Source organism: Nyctereutes procyonoides, unplaced genomic scaffold (genome assembly GCF_905146905.1).
Source record: "Nyctereutes procyonoides isolate TBG_1078 unplaced genomic scaffold, NYPRO_anot_genome, whole genome shotgun sequence".
Lineage (NCBI taxonomy): Eukaryota > Metazoa > Chordata > Mammalia > Carnivora > Canidae > Nyctereutes > Nyctereutes procyonoides.
In genome coordinates, this window is record NW_026575026.1 from 3,966,192 (window position 1) to 3,987,285 (window position 21,094).

The following is a 21,094-nucleotide window of genomic DNA, read 5'->3' on the forward strand; positions in this document are numbered from 1 at the left end:
GGGGATCAAAAGTAGACTTAGGACGATGAGCACTAAGTAATACGTGAAATTGCCGAATCAGTACATTGTACACCTGAAACTAACATAACACTGTTAACTACACTGTAACTTAAAAAAAAGAAGAATGAAAAAGTTAGGAAACTTTGCTGACAGAAATTAAATGTAAAATGTAAATAAATGTACAGATATTAAAAATATATATTGAAATATTTCAGCAATTTTAAGTTTATTGATGACATAAAATCTACACACCTTGAACTAAGAGTTAAATTGCTCAGGGCACCTGGGTGGCTCAGCCAGTTAAGTGTCTGACTCTTGTTGTCAGCTCAAGTCATGATCTCAGGGTTATGGGATTGAGCCCTGCTTTGGGGCTGCAAGCTCAGCAGAGAGTCTCCTTGAGATTCTTTCCTCTGCCCCTCTCCCTGCTCTCTGAATAAAACTAAATAAATCTTAAAAAAAAAATAAAAGCGTAACATTGCTCTTAGAACTCAAACCCAGGGACACCTGGGTGTCTCAGTGATTGAGCATCTGCCTTCGTTTCAGAGCATGATCCCCAATGCGGGGATCGAGTCCCGCATCAGGCTCCCTGGGGGGAGCCTGCTTCTCCCTTTGCCTGTGTCTCTACCTCTCTCTCTCTCATGAATAAATACATAAAATCTTAAAAAAAAAAAAAAACAGAAACTCAAACCCAATAACCAGCAGGCTCCTAGTTCAGTTACTTCTTGCTCAACAATAGCATTGAAGCTTATTTTAATGCTTTAATGCTTGCATATTAGTATTGTAATTATGTAAGAAATATATATGCATACATAAAAACTTGAATACTAAAAAATTAATTTTCTAGATCTTCTTTGTAATACTTTGAAGTTATTTGTTTTTTATTATTAATAGGAAACAAAGTTGAAATAAGACATGTTAAGTCAAAATAGATTAGAGCCATCGCTTAAGGTTAGGGATTCATACATTTGATACAAACTCAACATGGGTGACACTGGCATTTGGGTAAGCACCTCCTCTTCCTTAATGTCTTTCTGAAATTGACAATCTACTGCTGCCTGGTGACATTCCTTAGTCCACCTTGTTCTCTTGCCTCTCCCCTATCTCCTTATACTCTTCAACTGACATTTAGCTTTGTCAGATCCAGATCCAGACCAGCAGTCACCTCTTGGAATATTTGCTGTATCTTGAAACATTAATGGATAACTTTTTAAAAAAAGATTATATTTATTTATTCATGAGAGAGACACAGAGAGAGAGAGGCAGAGACACAGGCAGAGGGAGAAGCAGGCTCCATGCAGGGAGCCCAACGTGGGACTCCATCCCGGATCTCCAGGATCACATCCTGGGCTGAAGGCGGCACTAAGCTGCTGAGCCACCTGGGCTGTGGATAACTAATTAATCTAATAAAATGTAGAACTTGGGGGGTAAAGAGAACTAAGAGATGTGAAACTTAAGTGCTTCTGATGGCTTCGATTTGAGTTTCTCCTTTTATCCTAGTCTCTTGGAATTTTTTCCCCCTTTTTTCCTTTTCAGTTCTCCTCAAGTTTCAATCCCCAAAAGGGTAGGTAGGTTGAGTACTATTTTTAAAGTTGGAGGATTGGTAAGAGCAATATTTCTGATCTTTATTTCCACTTAAAATTCTGAGTAAAGCTAACAGAATACTTTGATGAACTCAATTCATTATTATGTGCTTTCCTTGTGTTTTGCAAAGATTGATATGGCTGTATTATACCCCAAACAGTAAATGTATTTGTATTTTCAGGGGAATTTTGGTGAAGTATATAAGGGCATATTAAAGGATAAAACTGCTGTTGCTGTTAAAACATGTAAAGAAGATCTTCCTCAGGAACTGAAAATAAAATTTTTACAAGAAGCCAAGTGAGTTTGCAAAATTAGTATTAAATGTGTGTTTATAATCTATGACCACTTTAAATGTAAAGTTTGGAATTATCTTAAATTATGATTTACTGAAGTGTAGAGGTAAGCACTTTTAGAACCCTCATAAGTAAACACTTAGACAATGTTCTGACAAAAAGTTTGTTTTTGAGTTAAACTACAGATTAGTTACACAATCATAGTCAGAAGAACCAGATGCTAAAAAACTGAGTATTCTTCAGTATTGGAATATTGCAGTATTTTTTGTTTTTATCACACGCATATATACATAAGCATGTATATGTGCAATGTCATGATTGTCTTTATAATAAAAATCCTATATTCCATATACAAATACATAATTTATGCATTTATATTTAGATATGTATAATTATATCTATCTAACCCTCCTTAAGTGTTTTCAGTTGATTGTATTTTCTGAGCTCTTACCTTTCTTTTTTGAGAAGCTCAGATTCTTCTTCAACTCATGGTTGGGCATTTGTTCCAAAATCTGCACATCGTTTCTTTTCTAAAATCTTCTAGGTCGGTTGCCTTTTTTTTTTTTTTTTACTAACTAAAATTTAATGTTCTAACTTGCTACTCCTGTATTGCGTATGATTAAGACTATTCTATTAGTGATGAAATCCAGTATATACAACATAGTATGAGACAAATGGGAAGATGTTTTTGCCAGAGTAATGATGGACTCTCATTCTGAGATGCAAAGAAGGGGAATATGTGGATATTTGCAGTATAAAGGGAGAAAGGGAAAGGGGTATGTGTATGTATGGAGGTGTGTCTCTATAATGGCATAGTATATAAGATTGAAATTCCCATAAAGTGGTGTCAGAGAAGCAAGGTGATGGCAACAAGAGAACTAAGTGCCATAGGATGGAGTGTTTTGATGTACATTTCTCCATTCATCATCTAAAAATGAGTATCAATAACAATGGATTAACCTAGTTGGATGCATTTATTATTATCTATAGAATAATGTTGTAAACTTTTAAATGTCCATTATTGGCAGGTCAAAAAAAATGCTATGATAAAGCATACTATCACAATAGAGATTCACAGGCTTATTATTTTATAGTTATTCTTAGGGATTGTTAAGATATTTTGAAAAATTAATTTTCTTGCTTTCTAATTTGTGATTGTTTTATTGTAAAATAAAATATTAAATTTCATAAAGTCCAATGGAGAAGTCCATTTTCTAAAGTAGAATTAGGAAGTCTTAAGTTAAAAATGAGAATTGTACGCATGGGAACTCTCAAGTGTCATTAAATAGATGATAGAGTTATATATTTAGATTTAATATTGAGTTCAGCCTGGCTATTTTGTGGGCTTTCTTTACTAAGCAGTTTCCAACTTAAGAAATGACATTTTGAATTAAAGTCAAACCATTCTAAGACTTTATTTTTAATTCTTTGTAGAAGTAGCAAGCTCCAAGCTAGTGACGATACTTTCCATATCTCTAGAATTTTTCCCACTCTATCTTTTCCCTTTATAAAACCTTATATATTTTCAATCTAAAACGTTTTTCTTAGAGCTATCTCTGCTTTAGTTGGGCTTGTACAAGACATTTATAAACTATTTTATCTTTCTCCCAATAGTCATTTTTTCATTCTTTTAGGAAAGAAAACTGCATTTTTCAAATATTTTTCAGTGAATTAATCTGGAATAAAATTTGGTAACAGAAATATTCAGAGTAGACAGGCCTATGAGGGAATATAATTTATTTTTAACTTATGCTTGGAGTGCCATGGATGAGGCTATTCTATTTTTATAGCTCTGGTGAAATTTTGTCTTTATCCAAGTAGAGTCCCTCTGCTTCAGCTCAAGTCTGTATTGAAACTGTTACTCAATTATTGTTTAACCTTTGGTCAGTTTTCTCTCAAACTCAAATTTTGAAATTGAACATGATGAAGAGAGTATTTTACAAAACCTAACACGATGATTAGCCATTTGCATTTACTGATATGAATTAAATTATTTATGTATTTTCATTAAAGTATGTCCTAAAATACAACAAAACAAAAAGATGCCTTCCAAGCAGCTTACAGTTTTTGGTCCACTAATACTTGTCAGTTATGCTTTCGTGGTAGTGGCTTAAACAAGATACTTTGAAGGGAATTATGTATGTTTGGGACTAAGTTGTTCATAGTTAGCATGGTTGTTAGTTATTCAAAGGAGATAGTAAATATTAAATGAAAATTTAATTGAATCAAGGAGAATTGTTTGTACCTGTAGTTTGCCAGTATTTATCCAAACTTGTATACATCCTATCATTTATCATAATTTGGCTTCATACAAAAATTTTAAAAAGAAAATTATGTTGAATAAAGTATATTCTACTTGGCCACACTATTCATGATTTAATGCTTTAGTTTTTAAACAATAACTGTTTTTATACTTTTCTCTCATCCAGAATTCTCAAGCAATACGATCATCCCAATATTGTCAAACTTATAGGCGTTTGCACACAAAGACAGCCTATCTACATTATTATGGAACTGGTTCCAGGTAAGATTTTAGAGGTTTTCTCAATGACATTTTAATGTCATGTTTTATTATTTTTATACATTCAATCTCTTTGATTTCTCCTTGTAAAGTTCTCAACAATTCTGTTCAGCATTTTCCTGATGACAAAGATCTGTACATATGCTAGAAATTTTAAAGTCTGTTACTTTGCTATTGTCTAGAAAATGTCAGCCAACCTTTTTTTTTTTTTGAGAGAGATTATTATAGTGCGATTACACATTGAATTTAATTATGTACGTTTTTGTTAGGAAAGCTGTTTATAAAAATAGTCTACTTGGCTTGACTTTATAACAGTGATAGTACTAACTTATATTTTGTTCCTTGTTATTTTCCAAGTACAATACCACACATCCTCTTGTTTGGCTGTATGTAAAATTCCATAGTGTTTTGAATTCCTTATGAACTACAAATGTCTTTCATAAGTGAACAAATAAAACAAGTAATCTGGGGATCCCTGGGTGGCGCAGCGGTTTAGCGCCTGCCTTTGGCCCAGGGCGCGATCCTGGAGACCCGGGATCGAATCCCACGTCTGGCTCCCGGTGCATGGAGCCTGCTTCTCCCTCTGCCTATGTCTCTGCCTCTCTCTCTCATTCTGTGTGACTATCATAAATAAAAAAAATAAAAAAAACAAGTAATCTGTTGAGGAATTTGTCCTCTCTTTCTGGTCACTTTCAACACCTTCAGGTCTTATGGTTAACCACTTTTGCCAAAAATCAAGAATAACCTTGAACTGATGGAGTATATTTTTAAGTTACTATCTCTGTATATCGTCTTGGTAGAAAATATAAAATTTGATCGTGGTAAAATTTATAAATATTTAATAATTGACAAGGATTTGCTTAAACAAGTATTTGGTCATCTTAAATTTGAGGGGACGCCTGGGTGGCTCAGTGGTTAAGCGTCTGCCTTTGGCTCAGGACGTGATCCTGAGGTCCCAGGATCGTGTCCCCCATCAGGCTCCCTGCAGGGAGCCTGCTTCTCCCTCTGCCTGTGTCTCTGCCTCTCTCTGTGTCTCTTATGAATAAATAAATCTTAGAAAAAAAAAGAAATTTGAAGGAACATGAAAAATAGATCTCATTATACAGTAAATAAAACTGATATTATAGATTGCCCATTAGATATTGCTCACATAGTTCTATTATTTAAGGCTAGTTGTTCCCATTTTTATCACATTGATTTGCTTGCTATTGAAATAGTTCTTATTATTATATAACTGCAGGGTTTAGGATCATCATCCTTTTCATCCTCATCAGGATAGCACTGTAAGATATATTATATGTTTGCATGGTTTACACTATTTATGATCCATATCTTAAAGTAGCTTTCAATATAGTTATCAAAAATGATATGGTCTAAAATTTTAAAAATAATTAAATAGCTTATAGTTTTAACTAAATATAATATACATAAACATATTTTCAGATAAGTGCAAATGAAGTCCCCAGTTGTTAATAAGGCATGTTACTGAGAAACTTAGATTTGAAAGGTAGAGCAGAGTTGTTGAGGGAAGGTGATTTTGGTCTCAGCATGGATGACAAATGCCAGATAGTAAGTTCAACTTGAACAAAAGAAGATAGCTTTGCAGGAGAGGGAGGTTTGTGTTTATCTGACACTAATAACCTGTATTAATATTTTTAAATGAATGAGAATAATAGAAAATTAGAAAATTGAAAATGTAATGAAAGACAGAAAATTAAAAATGAAAATTTCCCACTCAATAATCTAACCCTCTCCCAAAGCTGATTGCTATCTGTGTGTGTGTGTGTGTTTCCAGGAAAATATTTAATGCAGATACCTGATTTTTATGCACATCCTTTAAATTTAATTATAAAGATATACTCTAATACTCTTCAGATCTTTTTTATCTTATTAATATAATTTAGAGTTTCATAGTTTCATATTTATCCATATAATTCTATCTTTATAATAGTTTCAGAATATTCCCCTTTATGGATTTATGTAATTTAATCAATCTTCTGCTTATGGATACTTTGGTTGTTTCTGTTTACATGTACATGTATTTTTTTTTTTTACAAACAATGATGAATGAATATCTTTGGAGTAATAACCTAAGAGTCATTTCAAACTATATAGGGTAAGTTTTTAGCAGTAGGATTGTTGGGTGCAAGTTAACGAGTATTTTGAGTAATAGTAAAGGTATTAGCTTTCTATTGCTGCGAAACAAGTGAATACATCCTAGCAGCTTTAATCAACGTCCATTTATTACCTCAGTTCTACAGATTACAAATATAGGCAGTCTTGATTGCGTTATCTGCTCCGGGTATCACAAAGCCAAAAATCAGGATTTCAAACTGAGCTCTTCTCTGGTCACGGGGAGGAATTCCCTACCAACCTCCTATAGGTTGGTAGCAGAATCCTGTTCCTTGCAGCTGAGAAATGGTCTAAGGTTCTCTTTCTTCTATCGGCCGAAGGCGTCTCTCGTCTCCTTAAGGTTTCCTATATTCCTTTACCCATGGTCCCTCCATTTTCAGACCCACCATGTCACATCCTTCAAGTGGTCTGATTTTAACTTTCTTCTGTTAGCAGCTAAAGAATATTCTCTCCTTTTTTGAAAAGGTCTCATGTGATTAGATTAGGCTCATGTGGTCAGCCTCCCATCTTTAGGTCACCTGTGCCGAATGACAACGTAATTAGAAAAGTGTTTATATGTTCTAGGGCTTAGGGTAGGCCATTTTTGGGAGGCTGTATTCATATTCTGTGTTAGCACAGTAGATTTCGCTGAATTTTTTCAGAGGTTAGTTGCAACATGGAATCTGAGACCACTTTAATGAACTTTTCATACTTTATTATGTTAACTCCATTGATTGAACTTGCAATTTGAATGAATCTTTTGAATGAATGTTATGTTAACTCCATTGATTGAACTTGCAATTTGAATGAATCTTTTATTTATGCATGATTTTTAGCATCATGCTTGATCATTTGAAATATATCCAGGGACCAGGTTATCTGGGTCCTCTGATAGTGACAAGATTCATTATACAACCTCAAAAGATGACATTTATTATTGCCATCAATGTCTCATTAGACAGGTAGTAAGAAGCTATCAAGTTCACGGTGACAAATACATGTCTTCCAAAATTTTAATTTTCACTTAAAAGCTTGGATTATGTCACTGGCAACAAACACTATCAGGTTTTTTTGTTTGTTTTGTTTTTGTTTTTTTGTTTTTGTTTTTTTTTTCCTTAAAGTGTCATGCTTGCTTCATTCATTTCAGAAAATGTCAAGTACATAATTTTACTTTTCCCTTTTTGAGAGAGAGCATGCATGCATGGAAGTGGGGGAGGGGTGGGCAGAGGAAGAGGGAGAGAGAGAGAATCTTAAATCTTAAGGAGGCTTCAGGCTCAGTGTAGAGCCCAACATGGACCCTGAGATCATGACCTGAGCTGAAATCAATACTTGGACATCTAACCAACTGAGCCACCCAGGCGCCCCTCAAATACCTAATTTTTAATCGGTGTAATTTGTCATTCATTCTTTTTGTTTTTTTTTTTTTAAAGGTGATGGGAATTTTTATTTATTTATTTTTAATTTTTTTTATTTATTTATGATAGTCAGAGAGAGAGAGAGAGAGAGGCAGAGACACAGGCAGAGGGAGAAGCAGGCTCCATGCACCGGAAGCCCGATGTGGGATTCGATCCCGGGTCTCCAGGATCGCGCCCTGGGCCAAAGGCAGGCGCCAAACCGCTGTGCCACCCAGGGATCCCTCATTCATTCTTTTTGAAAATGTCTTTGATATATTGACACTTTAAATATGACAAACTTTATTGTCTCTATTTTGACTTCTGTATACCCTTCTCTACCCTCTGTCCCAGTCAACCACTGAGGTGCCTTCTATTCACTATAAGTGAGTTTGTATTCTAGAATTTTATAAAAACGGAATCATACAGTCTGTATTTTCTGGTCTGGTTTCTTTCATTTAGCATAATTTAAAAATTTTTCCATTTTGCAATGTGTATCAGTAGTTCACTTTTTATTGCTGAATAGAGTTCCCTCATAGTGATATACCACAGCTTACTCAGTTATTGATAGACTTTTGAGTTGTTTCTTGTGGGCAACTACAAATGAAGCTGCTGAGAATATCCATGTACAAGTGTTTATATGGACATGTACTTTAATTTCTAAAATTCTAGGAATGGAATGAATGGATACTTGGAAATATGCATGTTTAAATATGTTGGAAGCTACTAAATTGCTGTCTAACGGGATTATACTAGTTTGCATTCCCAGTAGCAGTCTATGAGAGATCCCCTTTCTCCATCTTTTCATCAGCTCTGTCTGGTCAGTCTTTAGCCATCCTGATATTTGTGTAGAACCTTAATGTAATTTATTTTTCCTAATAATGTTGAACATCTCTTTATGTGCAAATGTGCCATTTGTGTATCTTTCTTGGTGAAATGTCTATTCAAATCGTTTGCCCATTTTTTAAAATTGGGTTGTTTGTTACAGCTGAGTATTGATTCTTAACATACTCTGGATGTAAATCCTTTATTGGAGGGATGCCTGGGTAGCTCAGTGGTTGAGCATCTGCCTTTCGCTCAGGTCAGGATCCTGGGGTCCTGGGATCGAGTCCCGCATTGAGCTCCCCATGTGGAGCCTGCTTCTCTCTCTACCTGTGTCTCTGCCTCTCTCTGTCTCTTATAAATAAATAAAATCTTTTAAATAAATCCTTTATTCGACCTGTTATTTTTCAAATATTTAATCTTGGTCTATGATTGGTCTTTTCATTCTCTTAAGAGTGTCTTTTGAAAAGCAGAAATTTAAAAAATTTTAAAAATATTTTATATAAATTAAATTTGCCAACATACAGTAAAATATCCAGTCCTCATCCCATCAAGTACCCTCAGAAATTTTTAATTTTGATGAAGTTTAAATTATCAATTTTTTTTCTTCTATAGATCATGTTTTTGTTGGTACATGTAAGAAAGTTTTGTTGAACCCAAGAGCACATAGATTTTCTTCTATGTTTAGTTATATATGTTTTATAGTTACAGAATTTATAGTTGAGTTTGTGATCCACTTCAAGTTAATTTTTATATATGCTGTGAAAAATGACTTGTTGATATTGTTGACACACAGATATGTAATTTTTCCAACACTACTTGTTTAAATATTTTTTCTCCACACTTATCTTCTTACCTACATTTTTCACATAAATGTGTAGATCTTTTCCTGGACTCCATTCTTTTCCATTGATCCTTTTGTTTGTCTTCATGCCAGTACAACACCGTTTTGATGACTATAGCTTTATAATGTCTTGATATCAGGTAATGTTAGTCTTATAACTTATTTTTTAACTGTTTTGGCTATTAGAGGTTCTTTGCACTTCCATATCAATTTTAGTGTTAGGTCTTCAGTTTCTAACTAACAATTTCAATCCTAGGTATTTAGCCAGGAGAATTGAAAGTGTTTGTCAATGCAACTGTATGTGGGTGTTTATAGCAGCATTCTTTATAATAGCCAAAAAGAAATAACGTAAACACCCATTAACTGATAAATGGATATACAATGTAGTATATCCTAACAAAAGATATTATTAGCCAATAAGGAGAAATTAGGTAATGCATGCTACGGTATACATGAACCTTAAAACAAGTCCAATGCAGAAGACTACATGTTCTATGTATGATTCCAGTTCTATGAAATGCCCAGAAAAGACATCTATAGGTAAAAGGGATTTGTAGTTTTCTAGGGCTGGGGATTCTGATGGGATTGACTGTACACTTGATCCTTGAACAGCATGGGTTTGAACTGTGTGGGTCCATTTATTAAGATTTTTTTACAGTATGGTAAACATGTTTTTTCTTTTTTCTCTAGCACTATTGTAAAACTACAGTATATGATACATAGAACTTATAAAATATGTTAATCGACTCTGTTATTAATAAGGCTTCTGCTCAACAGTAGGCTATTAGAAGTTAAATTCTTGGGAAATCAATAGCAGATTTTTGAGTGGAATGGAGTTGATGCTCCTAAGTCTGTTATTTAGAGGCCAGCGGTTTACAGGTATGAGGGTTTTTTTTTTGTTTTTTTGTTTTTTTTCGTGATGAAACTGTCTCAACTGGATTGTGGTGACAGTTGCACACCTGTAAAATTGTCAAAACTCATTGAGTTGTACATTAAGATGGATAAATTTTATGTATATAAACTGAACTTCAATATGGCTCTTTAAAAAAAAAAAAAAACCCAAGAGCCAGGCATTGTTGTGTGACCTTGCTCAACTTACTTAACCTTTCTGTGCCTTAGGTTTCTTGCCTGTAAGGTAGAGTTAATAGGTTTGTTGTAAGGTGTAATGTGCTGTGATTTTAGGTAAATACATATATACATGTTATGTATCTCTGTCTATAGTGTAGTGCTTCACACATGATGACCACTTTGTGTTATCATCATCATAATTTTTTTTTTCCGGTTGGCTAAGACAAAAAAGTGATTGAAGAAAATGTCTGCTATCATCTAGCCAAAACTTTAACCCAAATTCTGAACGTGCCTCAATCCCTAACTCTACTCCTAACCCTAGATGTTCTAGCCGGGAATGACTGAGAACAAATTGGGAAGTATAACATTTGTTTTCAGTTCTGCTCTTTCCACCATCATGTGTGACTATTCTGTTGATATGTTTTGTTTAACCTTCAAGAATTTCTTTTTTAAAGATTTTATTTATTTATTCATGAGAGACACAGAGAGAGGCAGAGACAGGCAGAGGGAGAAGCAGGCTCCCTATGGGGAGCCCAATGTGGGACTTGATCCCAGGATCCCGGAGTCACGACCTGAGCCAAAGGCAGATGCTCCACCACTGAGCCACCCAAGTGCCTACAAACTTTCCTTATTATGTAAAATTCAAGTGGCTAGATAATTGGACTCTGAATTTTAGCGCTAACCCATATTATTTTAGTTGTTAGGAAAATGTTTAAGTTTGAAACCTCAGTTTTCAGACTACTCCAAAACAGTACCTTTCTGTTTTTTCCTCTTTATAAAAAGCATGATGTGGAAATAGCCAGCTAGTTTTATAAAAGCCTAATCTACAAATTTTTACACTTAACATAAAATTTTATAGCTGTCAAAACATTTTAATATTAGGTCATTTGTTCAACCAGGCTATATTGTTATCTTCATTTACAAATGAGCTAAATGAAGTTCAGGGAGCTGAAAGTGACTTGTCAGCATTAGTTAAATAGCAAGTAGGAAAATAGTGCTCTTTCTATTTTGTTATGTCTTTCAATTTATAAGTGGGTCAAAATATGTAATCCTTATATGAATTGAAAATACAAATGAAAATTCAAGCTAAATGTCTATGCAAGATCCCCTGTGGGCAAATACATTAATCTCTGTTCCATAATTTCTCAACCTTGTGCATAGATAAGTAAATAGCTTATTGCAGTAAACAGGGAAATTTTTGTTTGAATTACTTTTTTCTCTATTGGGAATCAAGCTGTAGAGGGAAGATTTAGGAAACTGGTAAGTTAAAAGCAAGATTTAATAACTGCTTAGTGTCTAATGTGCATGCCATTTCAAAACTGTTTTATGCAGAGACTTAATATGCTCCTGTTCTCGTCAGATAACTGAGCCCTTTGAAATCATAAATCCAAAATATACTTGAACCAGAATAATGTTTAAAGAGATTAGAAGCATTTGAGGATTCAAGTTTAGAGTGAATACGCCAAGATGATCCTGTCTTCATTTGAATCCTCTCTTAAATTACTAATACTTTATTTACTTGCTTGCTCATGAGTTGCTGGATAAGTAAAGTCAAACAAAAGGCAATTCTAAATGGCATTAGGAAAAACTAAAAACAAAAACAGAAAGCTCTAATATGCCAAAACAACCATTTTATTTTTACAAACATGTCTAGTACTTAGAAATTAAAATGAGGGACACCTGGGTGGCTCAGTCAGTTGAGCATCAGACTCTTGATTTCAGCACAGGTGGTGATCTCAGGGTCACGAGACTGAGTCCTGCATTGGGCTTGAGCTCAGCAGGGAGTCTGCTTGGGATTCTCTCCCTAGCCCACTGCCCTTCCCCACTACTCTCTCTCTAAAAATAAGTAAAACTAAACTAAAAAAAAAAAAATGTAATCAAGGAAATTGTGAGAGGATTTTTTTAAGTGATAAGCATAACTTAATATTTATGGTCTACACAGGTGTCATTTATTTTCATATATGTGGTTAAATTAGGGCTGCCACCAATTCCTGGATGAAGAGGACACTAAGTACCTTAACTTCTAAATGCAACAAAGTTTGTGCAGATCCTGAGTAGAGGGAATTAATTTTAGTAAGCCTTAGAAAATGTCAGTCTCCATGTCCTTTCACTAGAAACTTGTAACTGCCGCCTTCTTTCTGATCTGGATGTTCTGTGTTCAGAACTTTCTGGAACCGAATGTTAAATTATGTGGTACATTCCTTAGCTCACACAGATGCTGCCCTTTGGAAATCCCTAAATTTATCTTAATTTTATAATTGCTTACGAACTTGAAAATTTTAGAATTATTAAAGAATTTTTTTGTCAGGTTTTAGATACCATTAAAATAGATCTCTCTATAACATGTGTTTTTAAAAAATGAGCTCATACAGTTTATATGGTCTAGAGATTTTTTACTTAGAAATATCAACATGATTTTTTTTCTCTCCTAAATACTTTTAACCTCTCAACTGAAATATTTTCACTGCCAAAATTTCTTTTATTTTTTTTTAAGATTTATTTATTTATTCATGGGAGACAGAGAGAGAGAGAGACAGATACATAGGCAGAGGGATAAGCAGGCTCACTGCAGGGATCCCAATATGGGACTCGATCCCAGGACCCCGGGATCGCGCCCTGAGCCAAAGGCAGACAATCACTGAACCACCCAGGTGTCCCAAAATTTCTTTTCTTTGAATTCAGTTGTGGGGTGCTTAGGTGGCTCTGTTGGGTGACCAATTCTTGATTTTGGCTGGGGTTGTGGTCTTAGGGCCTGTACTCAGTTCAGGATCTACTGGAGATTCTTTCTCCTTCTTCTCCCTCCCTATCTGTCCCTCCCCCTGCTTGCTTGCCTGTGCTCTCTCTCTGCTCTCTCTCTCTCTCTCTCTCTCTCTCTAAAATAAATAAATGAAGGGGTGTCTGGGTGGCTTAACTGGTTAAGTATGGGCTCAAGTCATGATCACAGAGTCCTGGGATTGAAAGTAGAGCATTGAGCATTGGGCTCCGGACTCAGTAGGGAGTCTGCTTGTCTTTCTCCCTCTGCCCCTCCCCTATTCATGCTCTTTCTGTCTCTTCCAAGTAAATCTTTAAATAAATGGATAAAATCTTTAAAAATAAAAGCATTTCAGTTGATCATTTCTATGGGTAATTTCACTAGTTTTTGCTGGGATGTTTAATTCTTTTTTAATTTAAATTTTTAAAGATCTTATTTGAGAGAGAGAGAGTGCTAGCAAGAGCAAATATGAGCAGGGAGGAGAGGGAGAGAAGCAGGTTCCCTGTAAGCAGGGAGCCCAACATGAGGCTGGATGCCGGGACCCTGAGATCATGACCCAAATTGAAGGCAGACACTTAACCGACTGAGCCACCCAAGCCACCCCTGTTAAATTCTTTCTTTTCAAAAAGAAAAAATTTATCCCTCCGGTTCATGACATTTTATATATGTGATTTTAGCATTTATTTATTTATTTATTTATTTATTTATTTATTTATTTATTTATTCATTCATTCATTCATTCATTCATTCATGCATGCATGTGAGTGGGAGGAGGGACAGAGGGAGTGAGAAAATTCTCAAGCTCACTCCTCACTGAGCACTGGGCCCCATGCAGGGCTCCATCTCAGGACCCCGGAGATCATGGTCCCAGCCTCAACCAAGAGTCCAGTGTTTAACAACTAAGCTACCAAGGTGCTCCTTGTATGTATGTGATTTTTAACCAACTATTTCAGTTATGCGACATCACAGCTATGAAAGGCTATTCTGATAGTCACTGGAAATGACAGCTTCTGCTTCCTTGGGAACAAAGGTTCTGGATACTTGCCTGGCATTTCTCTCATCATAAATGTAGCAAATTGTGCTGAAAATGATTAAGGAAAATGCCTCCTGACATTCACTAACAGAGAGCCCTCAAAATCTGAAGAGGCACTTTGTCTTACGTGCATCTAACCCATGGCTGGTTGCATAGTAGTATCACTACACAGCCGGAAATTTTGAGCTGAAGGGAAAGGACAACATAGTAACTCTCAAATTAATACCTTTTTACTAAAAATTATAAGATGTTAACTCAGTGGCTGCATTTTTTTGTTAATAAAAAAATTCCCACAGAAGAACCTAATTTTATGGACTTCTGTTTGGAGCGGTTAACAGAGTACTCTTTTAAAACAACTTTGGTATGGATGAATCTGAGTGAAATAATTAGTGCGTTGTAAATTTCAGTTTGGGAACATGAGTAACTTTTAAATGTTAACTGATGTATCTAACGTTAGCATTTATTTTATAATCCAAGTATATTACATTAATGAAAAACAAAATAAATGCTGTCTGTTGCCATTTTCTTACAGATAATAGTTTGATCTAATTTAAAACACTGCCAAAACATTTTGAAAAGATAACATCTTTAAATCGATGTTTCTTTCTCAGCCAAATGACACGTTGGTTTGCCCTCCTGTTTCATTTGCTGCCTAATATCCCAAAGCAAATGCAGATGGAATAGTTTAAACGGCCATTTCTTCAGATGCTAAAAGCACTAACATCCTTTGAAATTACTTTATTGACATGACATAAATCGATAACCACACATATGGCATTGGCAGTTTCCTATTGTTTTTCAGGTATGTCACTTTCTTTTAGTAGTGGATAATCTTTCCCTGAAGTGGAGCAGAACATTAAAAGCATGAACCCAGGAGGATATGAGAAATAAAACCTAAAATAAAATGTTACTGCTTCTATATCACCTTTTGGCTGGAGTGACTCTAAAGTGTACAGGGATTTTTTTTTTCTTTTTATCAGTGAAATGAACAAAAGGTTGATATGTGGTAATAGTAAGTTTTCTTGGTATGTTTTATGCATTGTGTGTATCTGAGCAATATTACTCATACGCTTTCTATGTTCTAAGCGTCTGATGGCGCTGATGCCTGTAAGTACCTCTTACAAGGAGCAGATTGTCTGGTGAGCAGGACAGAGTGTGTTCTGAAGTATATATTCTTTATCTCAGATTGGGTTTTTGAAGTGACTTAGTGGTAGTTGAAGTCCCTTCATGATGGAAAGGGAAGTGTAGGATGAATGAATACCTGTGCCTTCTTTCACATGGACAAATAGTTCTTTAAGGTACTGATGGTTTTAACTGATTTTTTTGCTAATTGTTTTTAAGTTTTTGTTACTATACGTGGGAAAGTCTTAAAATTCTCAGATAAAGTTCAAAATACATTGTTAAAGAAGAAAATTTGGGGCACCTGGGTGGCTCAGTTGGTTAAGCATCTGCCTTTGGTTCAGGTCATGATCCTGGGGTCCTGGGATCAAGCCCCATGTCCAGCTCCCTGTCAGTGGGGAGTCTGCTTCTCCTTCTCCCTCTGCCCCTCCCCCTGCTCATGCATGCATGTTCTCTCTCTTTCTCTCTCAACTCAGTAAAATATTGGAAAAAAATTGCTTTAATGTCAAAAGCCTACTTATATTTGTTGCAAATGTTAGAAGTACAAACAGGACTAGTAAAACTGAAGAATTAAACTGAAATAAAGATAAAACTTTACGTGTAACGTCTTTACAAGTAATTGAGTTTTCCCTTATAACTTATCTAGTGAATATCAATCTGAAAGCTATTAGTATGAGATTTTTCCTATTTAGGGTTATAAGGAAAACAGTAAAACAATGAAGAGCACAAACTATTTTTCCAATATTAAGACTATTGAAAATGGATTGAATTAAAGTTCTTAGAAGATACTTTATGATGAAAGTTGAATAGTGAATGTTTAGATTTTTTTCTACTTTCTTTGAGGTACCCCAAATGCTCAGACTAGTTTATGTAGAAAGCAAACAAATGCCTCTGGTCAGCATTAGCCAAAGATACAGCAATGCTATCTTCTTACCATAATTTGTAAATTATATCCGTTTGTAGTTGTAAGTTATTCTTTGTATTCAGAAATGATAGCCAGACAAACATTGGCTGTTAGGTTATTCTCTCAACAACCAGTTGCTGAATGCATAGTATGTATGGCAGGTACTGGGTATTTAGCATTGAAGAAAACCAAAAGACCCCACCAAAATCCCAAATCCCCTTCTTATGAAGCTTACGGTATATAGTAAGGGAAGAAATATGTTGGACAAATAAGTAAAATACATATTATGTTCAATAGCACGAAGTAATGCTCAAAGGGAAGAGGATAGCAATTTGAGGGGGGGAGGATGATTTTGAAGTCATTGAGAAAGCAGCCAGGGAAGGTTTAGTAGGGGCAGCGCATTGAGTTAAAAGCCTGAGGAAAGAGGGGAGAGCAAGCTACAGAGACGCTGGAGGATGGGCATTGCAGACTTGAGAGGCGGAGAGAGAGCAGTGGGGATGAGTGAGAGTGAGGGAAGAATAGTAGCAGATGAGGTTAGAGAGGCAGTGGGGTTCAAATCCTGCAAAGCATGGGGTTCAAATGCAGCATACTAGATTCTTGGTCTTTGTCTTTTTTTCAAGGGTAAATGATATAAAGAGGGCTTCACATTTATTACAAATTTTGTGGAAAATGCTGGGTATCTTTGAGGCTCTCTGGACCACATGGTCTTTACTTTGTTGTGCCAAGTGGTTGGGAATCTATATAGTTTTGCCTTCTCTTCCTTTCCCTTCATAAATTTGAATGAATTTGGGGAGGTGAAATCAATCTTCTTGCTAAATGTTCATTTTATGACCAGTCAAATTAATTACTTCTGAAAATCCATTATGCATTTTTCTTTTCTCACTTTTCCACTAGTTTTCTGGTCATATTTAATCTCTCTCTTCTCATTTAGGTATCTCTTTTTCCCTTACTAGGTTTTCAGATGCTGTGTAACATAAAACCTCTTCACAAATTCATCTTGAGAGATTGCACCTTATATTACGCATTGTGTAGCCTCTTGTCATGGAAAATGTGAACATAATATTTGAAACTGTCATAACAAGGTTTTATGTATGTGGAACTCTCCTGTTCTTTATTTGCCTTCATTTGTCCTTTTCTGTAAAACTAAAGTAGATTGTCCCTGGTGCCTATTTATGGGCATGAATTTCAAAACCAAGAAGAATGTGATTCAGTACCTGACACAGCTGGGCCTGAGGTGGAGCGTCTAATAAATACACCTAGAAAATGTAACCTTTGCTGGAAAGAACAAGTTTGCCGAAATTGTTCTGTGTCAAACTTGAGAAAACAGTATTATATTTGACAGTACCTGCATTCAAAATGACAGGTTTTCTATAGAAAACAGATTAAAGAAGTGGCTTCATATAGCATCTTTAATAATTTTGTATTTTAAGAAATTACATATATTAAATATTTTCAGGTTAGCACCTGGTTTTTAAGATTTGGGTTTATTTTGTTTGGATTTCTTTTTTTCCTTCTCTTACATATCAGTCCTGTCTATGGTGGTACTGGGAAAATTTTCAAGTCTTTGATAAAGACTTCCAAATAAGCTACCAGCAAATGTTGGATCTTTATATTTTTTTATCTTGGCTATTAAAATTAAGAAACCCTTCTTATAGCTAGTATCTATAAGGTGTTGAATAGAATGAAAGACTTTGATACCTGGCTTGTAGGTTTTTTTACATCTTTCAATGTGCTTTTTCAACATAAAGGATAGGTCATCATATATGCAATTTATAAATATGTTATAGAGATTATTTACTTTTAAGAGTTTATATTAAGTTCTTTTTAGATTGGAATTTCTAAGCTAATGAGGCAGTAACTTGAAGTAGATATATTCTTTCAAAAATATTCTAAACTAGTCAGTTTTGACAAAAAAAATGGACTCCCAAAATGACTATTTTTATTAGAAACATATCACCTTGTATTAAGTGATTTTGAAACTTAAAAATATACCTGTTACTCCTCATGATTTGTCATTCTTCATAAACCATTTATTGTAAGGTTTGGATTAATTACTTTATTTGATAAGAACTAGTTGATTAAGAGCTATGTTCCATATGCTGTAAATATTGGTGAAAAATATATTGGTGATCTCTTCCTTCACTGAGTTCAGTGATGAGAGACATAAATATTTAAAAATAATTTTTAAATAAACTTATTATTGCAAACTGCTGTAGAAAAAGATTTGCTCAGAGTTGGTAAAAGGTGACATCTAAGAGGCCTGAGCAAAAGCGACATCCATGTTAACACCTGAAAGGTAAAATAACCTGCCTTTGCAAATTGTGGGTAAAGGCACAGAACAGCAAGCGCAAAAGACATTGGTAGGAATGGCTTTTGTGTTCCAGAAATAGGAAGAAGGGTAGAGCGACTGAGGCACCGTGAGCCCAGGTGATGAGGTTGGAGGGAGGAGAGGTGGAATGATGAAGGGCCTCCTCCTAGGTCAGGGTAAGCCATTTTCAGTTTAATTCCTGCTACAGTTGTGTTGTAGGTGGTAGAAGAAGTATTATTTCAAAGAGTATGTAGGAAACACAATGAAAGACCCCTTTTCTGTCCCTGCGTATGTTTTTATGCCCTGCTTGCTCATTGTTTTTCTCTTCATCTGCTACCACAAAGAGTACTTTAGGAAAAATGTTTGTACATCTATGTTTACTCACATGAAGATAAATTTTAGGTAAATTCTACTGTTTATCTAAATAGGTATGTTATAGGAAAAGTTCATGAATATTTCCCAAACTTAATGTCTCTGAATCAGCAGTTCCAGCAGCATCCAATTTGCACTCAAGAGATTTCTCTAGAGAAGCTCTTGGCTCCTTGTGAAACCTGTTCTTCCAGAAGCCTTCAACAGTATTTTTGCATAAAAGTAGGTCCATTTATAAGAGATGAGTTTAGGGCAGCCCGGGTGGCTCAGCGGTTTAGTGACACCTTTCAGCCCAGGGCGTGATCCTGGAGTCCCGGGATCCAGTTCCATGTTGGGCTCCCTGCATGGAGCCTGCTTCTCCCTCTGCCTGTGTCTCTGCGCCTCTCTCTCTCTCCTCTCTCTCTCTCTCTCTCTCATGAATAAATAAAATCTTAAAAAAAAGTTTATAAATGGTCAACAAAGCCCCATACAGTAATCATAACAACACAGATTTAAGTCTCTATGAATAAGACTATCAGAAAATATTCTTATCTCTATATAGTGTCCCTTTCTACCATATTAATATCATCCCAATATACTTGGTTATGGAAGGAGGATTGCTTTAGAAAACTTATTTAAGGAAGTTCATTGGGAAAAGTCCCCCAAAGTGTTTGAGACCTTCATACTGATCAGTTATCACAACCGGTATTTACCAGCTGTCTCGTTATTCACTATAACGTTACAGTAAAAGAAATGCTCCGTGGTATTCAACGTGCACTCTCTCATTTGGAAGCCGGGGTTCTTTAGAGTGACTTTTGCCAGTGTAACTATGACCACTATGGCTCTGGAGCCTGTAGGAGTTTGTATTCCTACTCTGTCACTTTCAGCTGTGTGACTTTGGGAAAGTCACAGTCTCTGTAAGCCTCAACGCCTTTACTTATAAAATGAAGGATGAGAATAATAATGTTTCCAAAACTAAATGAAATAACATGTGTAACGAGGGTGGCACAGTTCCTAACACATTCTAAGTTCTTAGTAAATACTATCTGTTACTAAGTTAGATTCTTCTGAGCTGAGACTAACATTAAGTAGACTGGATTTTCAATTCAATGAGCTATCAGATTCCCATAGTGCCCAGATATACCAGAGTAAACAATATCCAACCTTTGAATATTGTCAGTATTTTCAGAGCATTAGGAGTTACTTATGTAGGCCAAGACCATTGAGTGCAAATGTTAGTTGACTAATTAAAAATGCATCTGAGGCATTCATTTCTTTTTCTTCCTACTTAAAGCATTACCAATTACATTTTAACACTAGGGTGTTAATGTGTCAGTAACTTTTTCCTTCATATTTTTAAATAGAAAAACTTTTCATTTTAGGAAAATAATATGCAAACACAGTGTCAGATAGCACCTTTCAGTGGATCAGACGTTTTATCTGAAGTTAACCATAAATGTGCAAGGGAATATGATTGAGATGAAATCTAAAGAAAATACCTATTTGTAATAGGAAAGAGTTTGGAAAGTAGTTCAAGCCAAATCATGTTGAAACTCAGAAACTCATAACTAGAAACAGACAAGGCAAAGTTCGAAGACAAGTGGATACTAAGTAGGTGGTTTGGAAGACAGGTGATCTTTGGAGAGCTCAGAACCTGTCAGAGATGGAGAGGAATGAATAAAATAACGATTTCTGAAATGTGTTGGGATGTATAGAAAACTAGAGTACATGAGACAAGGTTAGATGAAGAAATAATTTGGCTGAACTGTCTCCACCCCCTGAGTGTACTGAAGATAGATTTATGAAGAGTTTAATTTTAATAGTTGAGCTGGGAAATGATTAAGCTCTGAAGAGTGGTTTTTGGATCCAAGTTAGGATGGTTTCTGGCCGTATTCCAGGGAAGATGACAAGGTTTTTGCCAAAAGGAAAGATGTTGAGTTGATGTCAAGCATCTTTCAAAATGTCCTTGTATTTCCAAGATAATGTTGAGGTACATGT

General features: G+C 35.3%; 1 protein-coding gene across 2 annotated transcripts in view; it reads left to right on the top strand.

Moving 5' to 3' along the window:
• FER (FER tyrosine kinase) overlaps positions 1 to 21,094 on the top strand; it is a 437,163-nt gene that overhangs the window by 277,174 nt on the left and 138,895 nt on the right. For both annotated transcript variants that reach the window (XM_055315286.1, XM_055315287.1), the window contains exons 15-16: positions 1,763 to 1,878; positions 4,304 to 4,398. In XM_055315286.1, the coding sequence (XP_055171261.1) occupies positions 1,763 to 1,878; positions 4,304 to 4,398 (211 nt within the window). The remainder of the gene's footprint in view (positions 1 to 1,762; positions 1,879 to 4,303; positions 4,399 to 21,094) is intronic.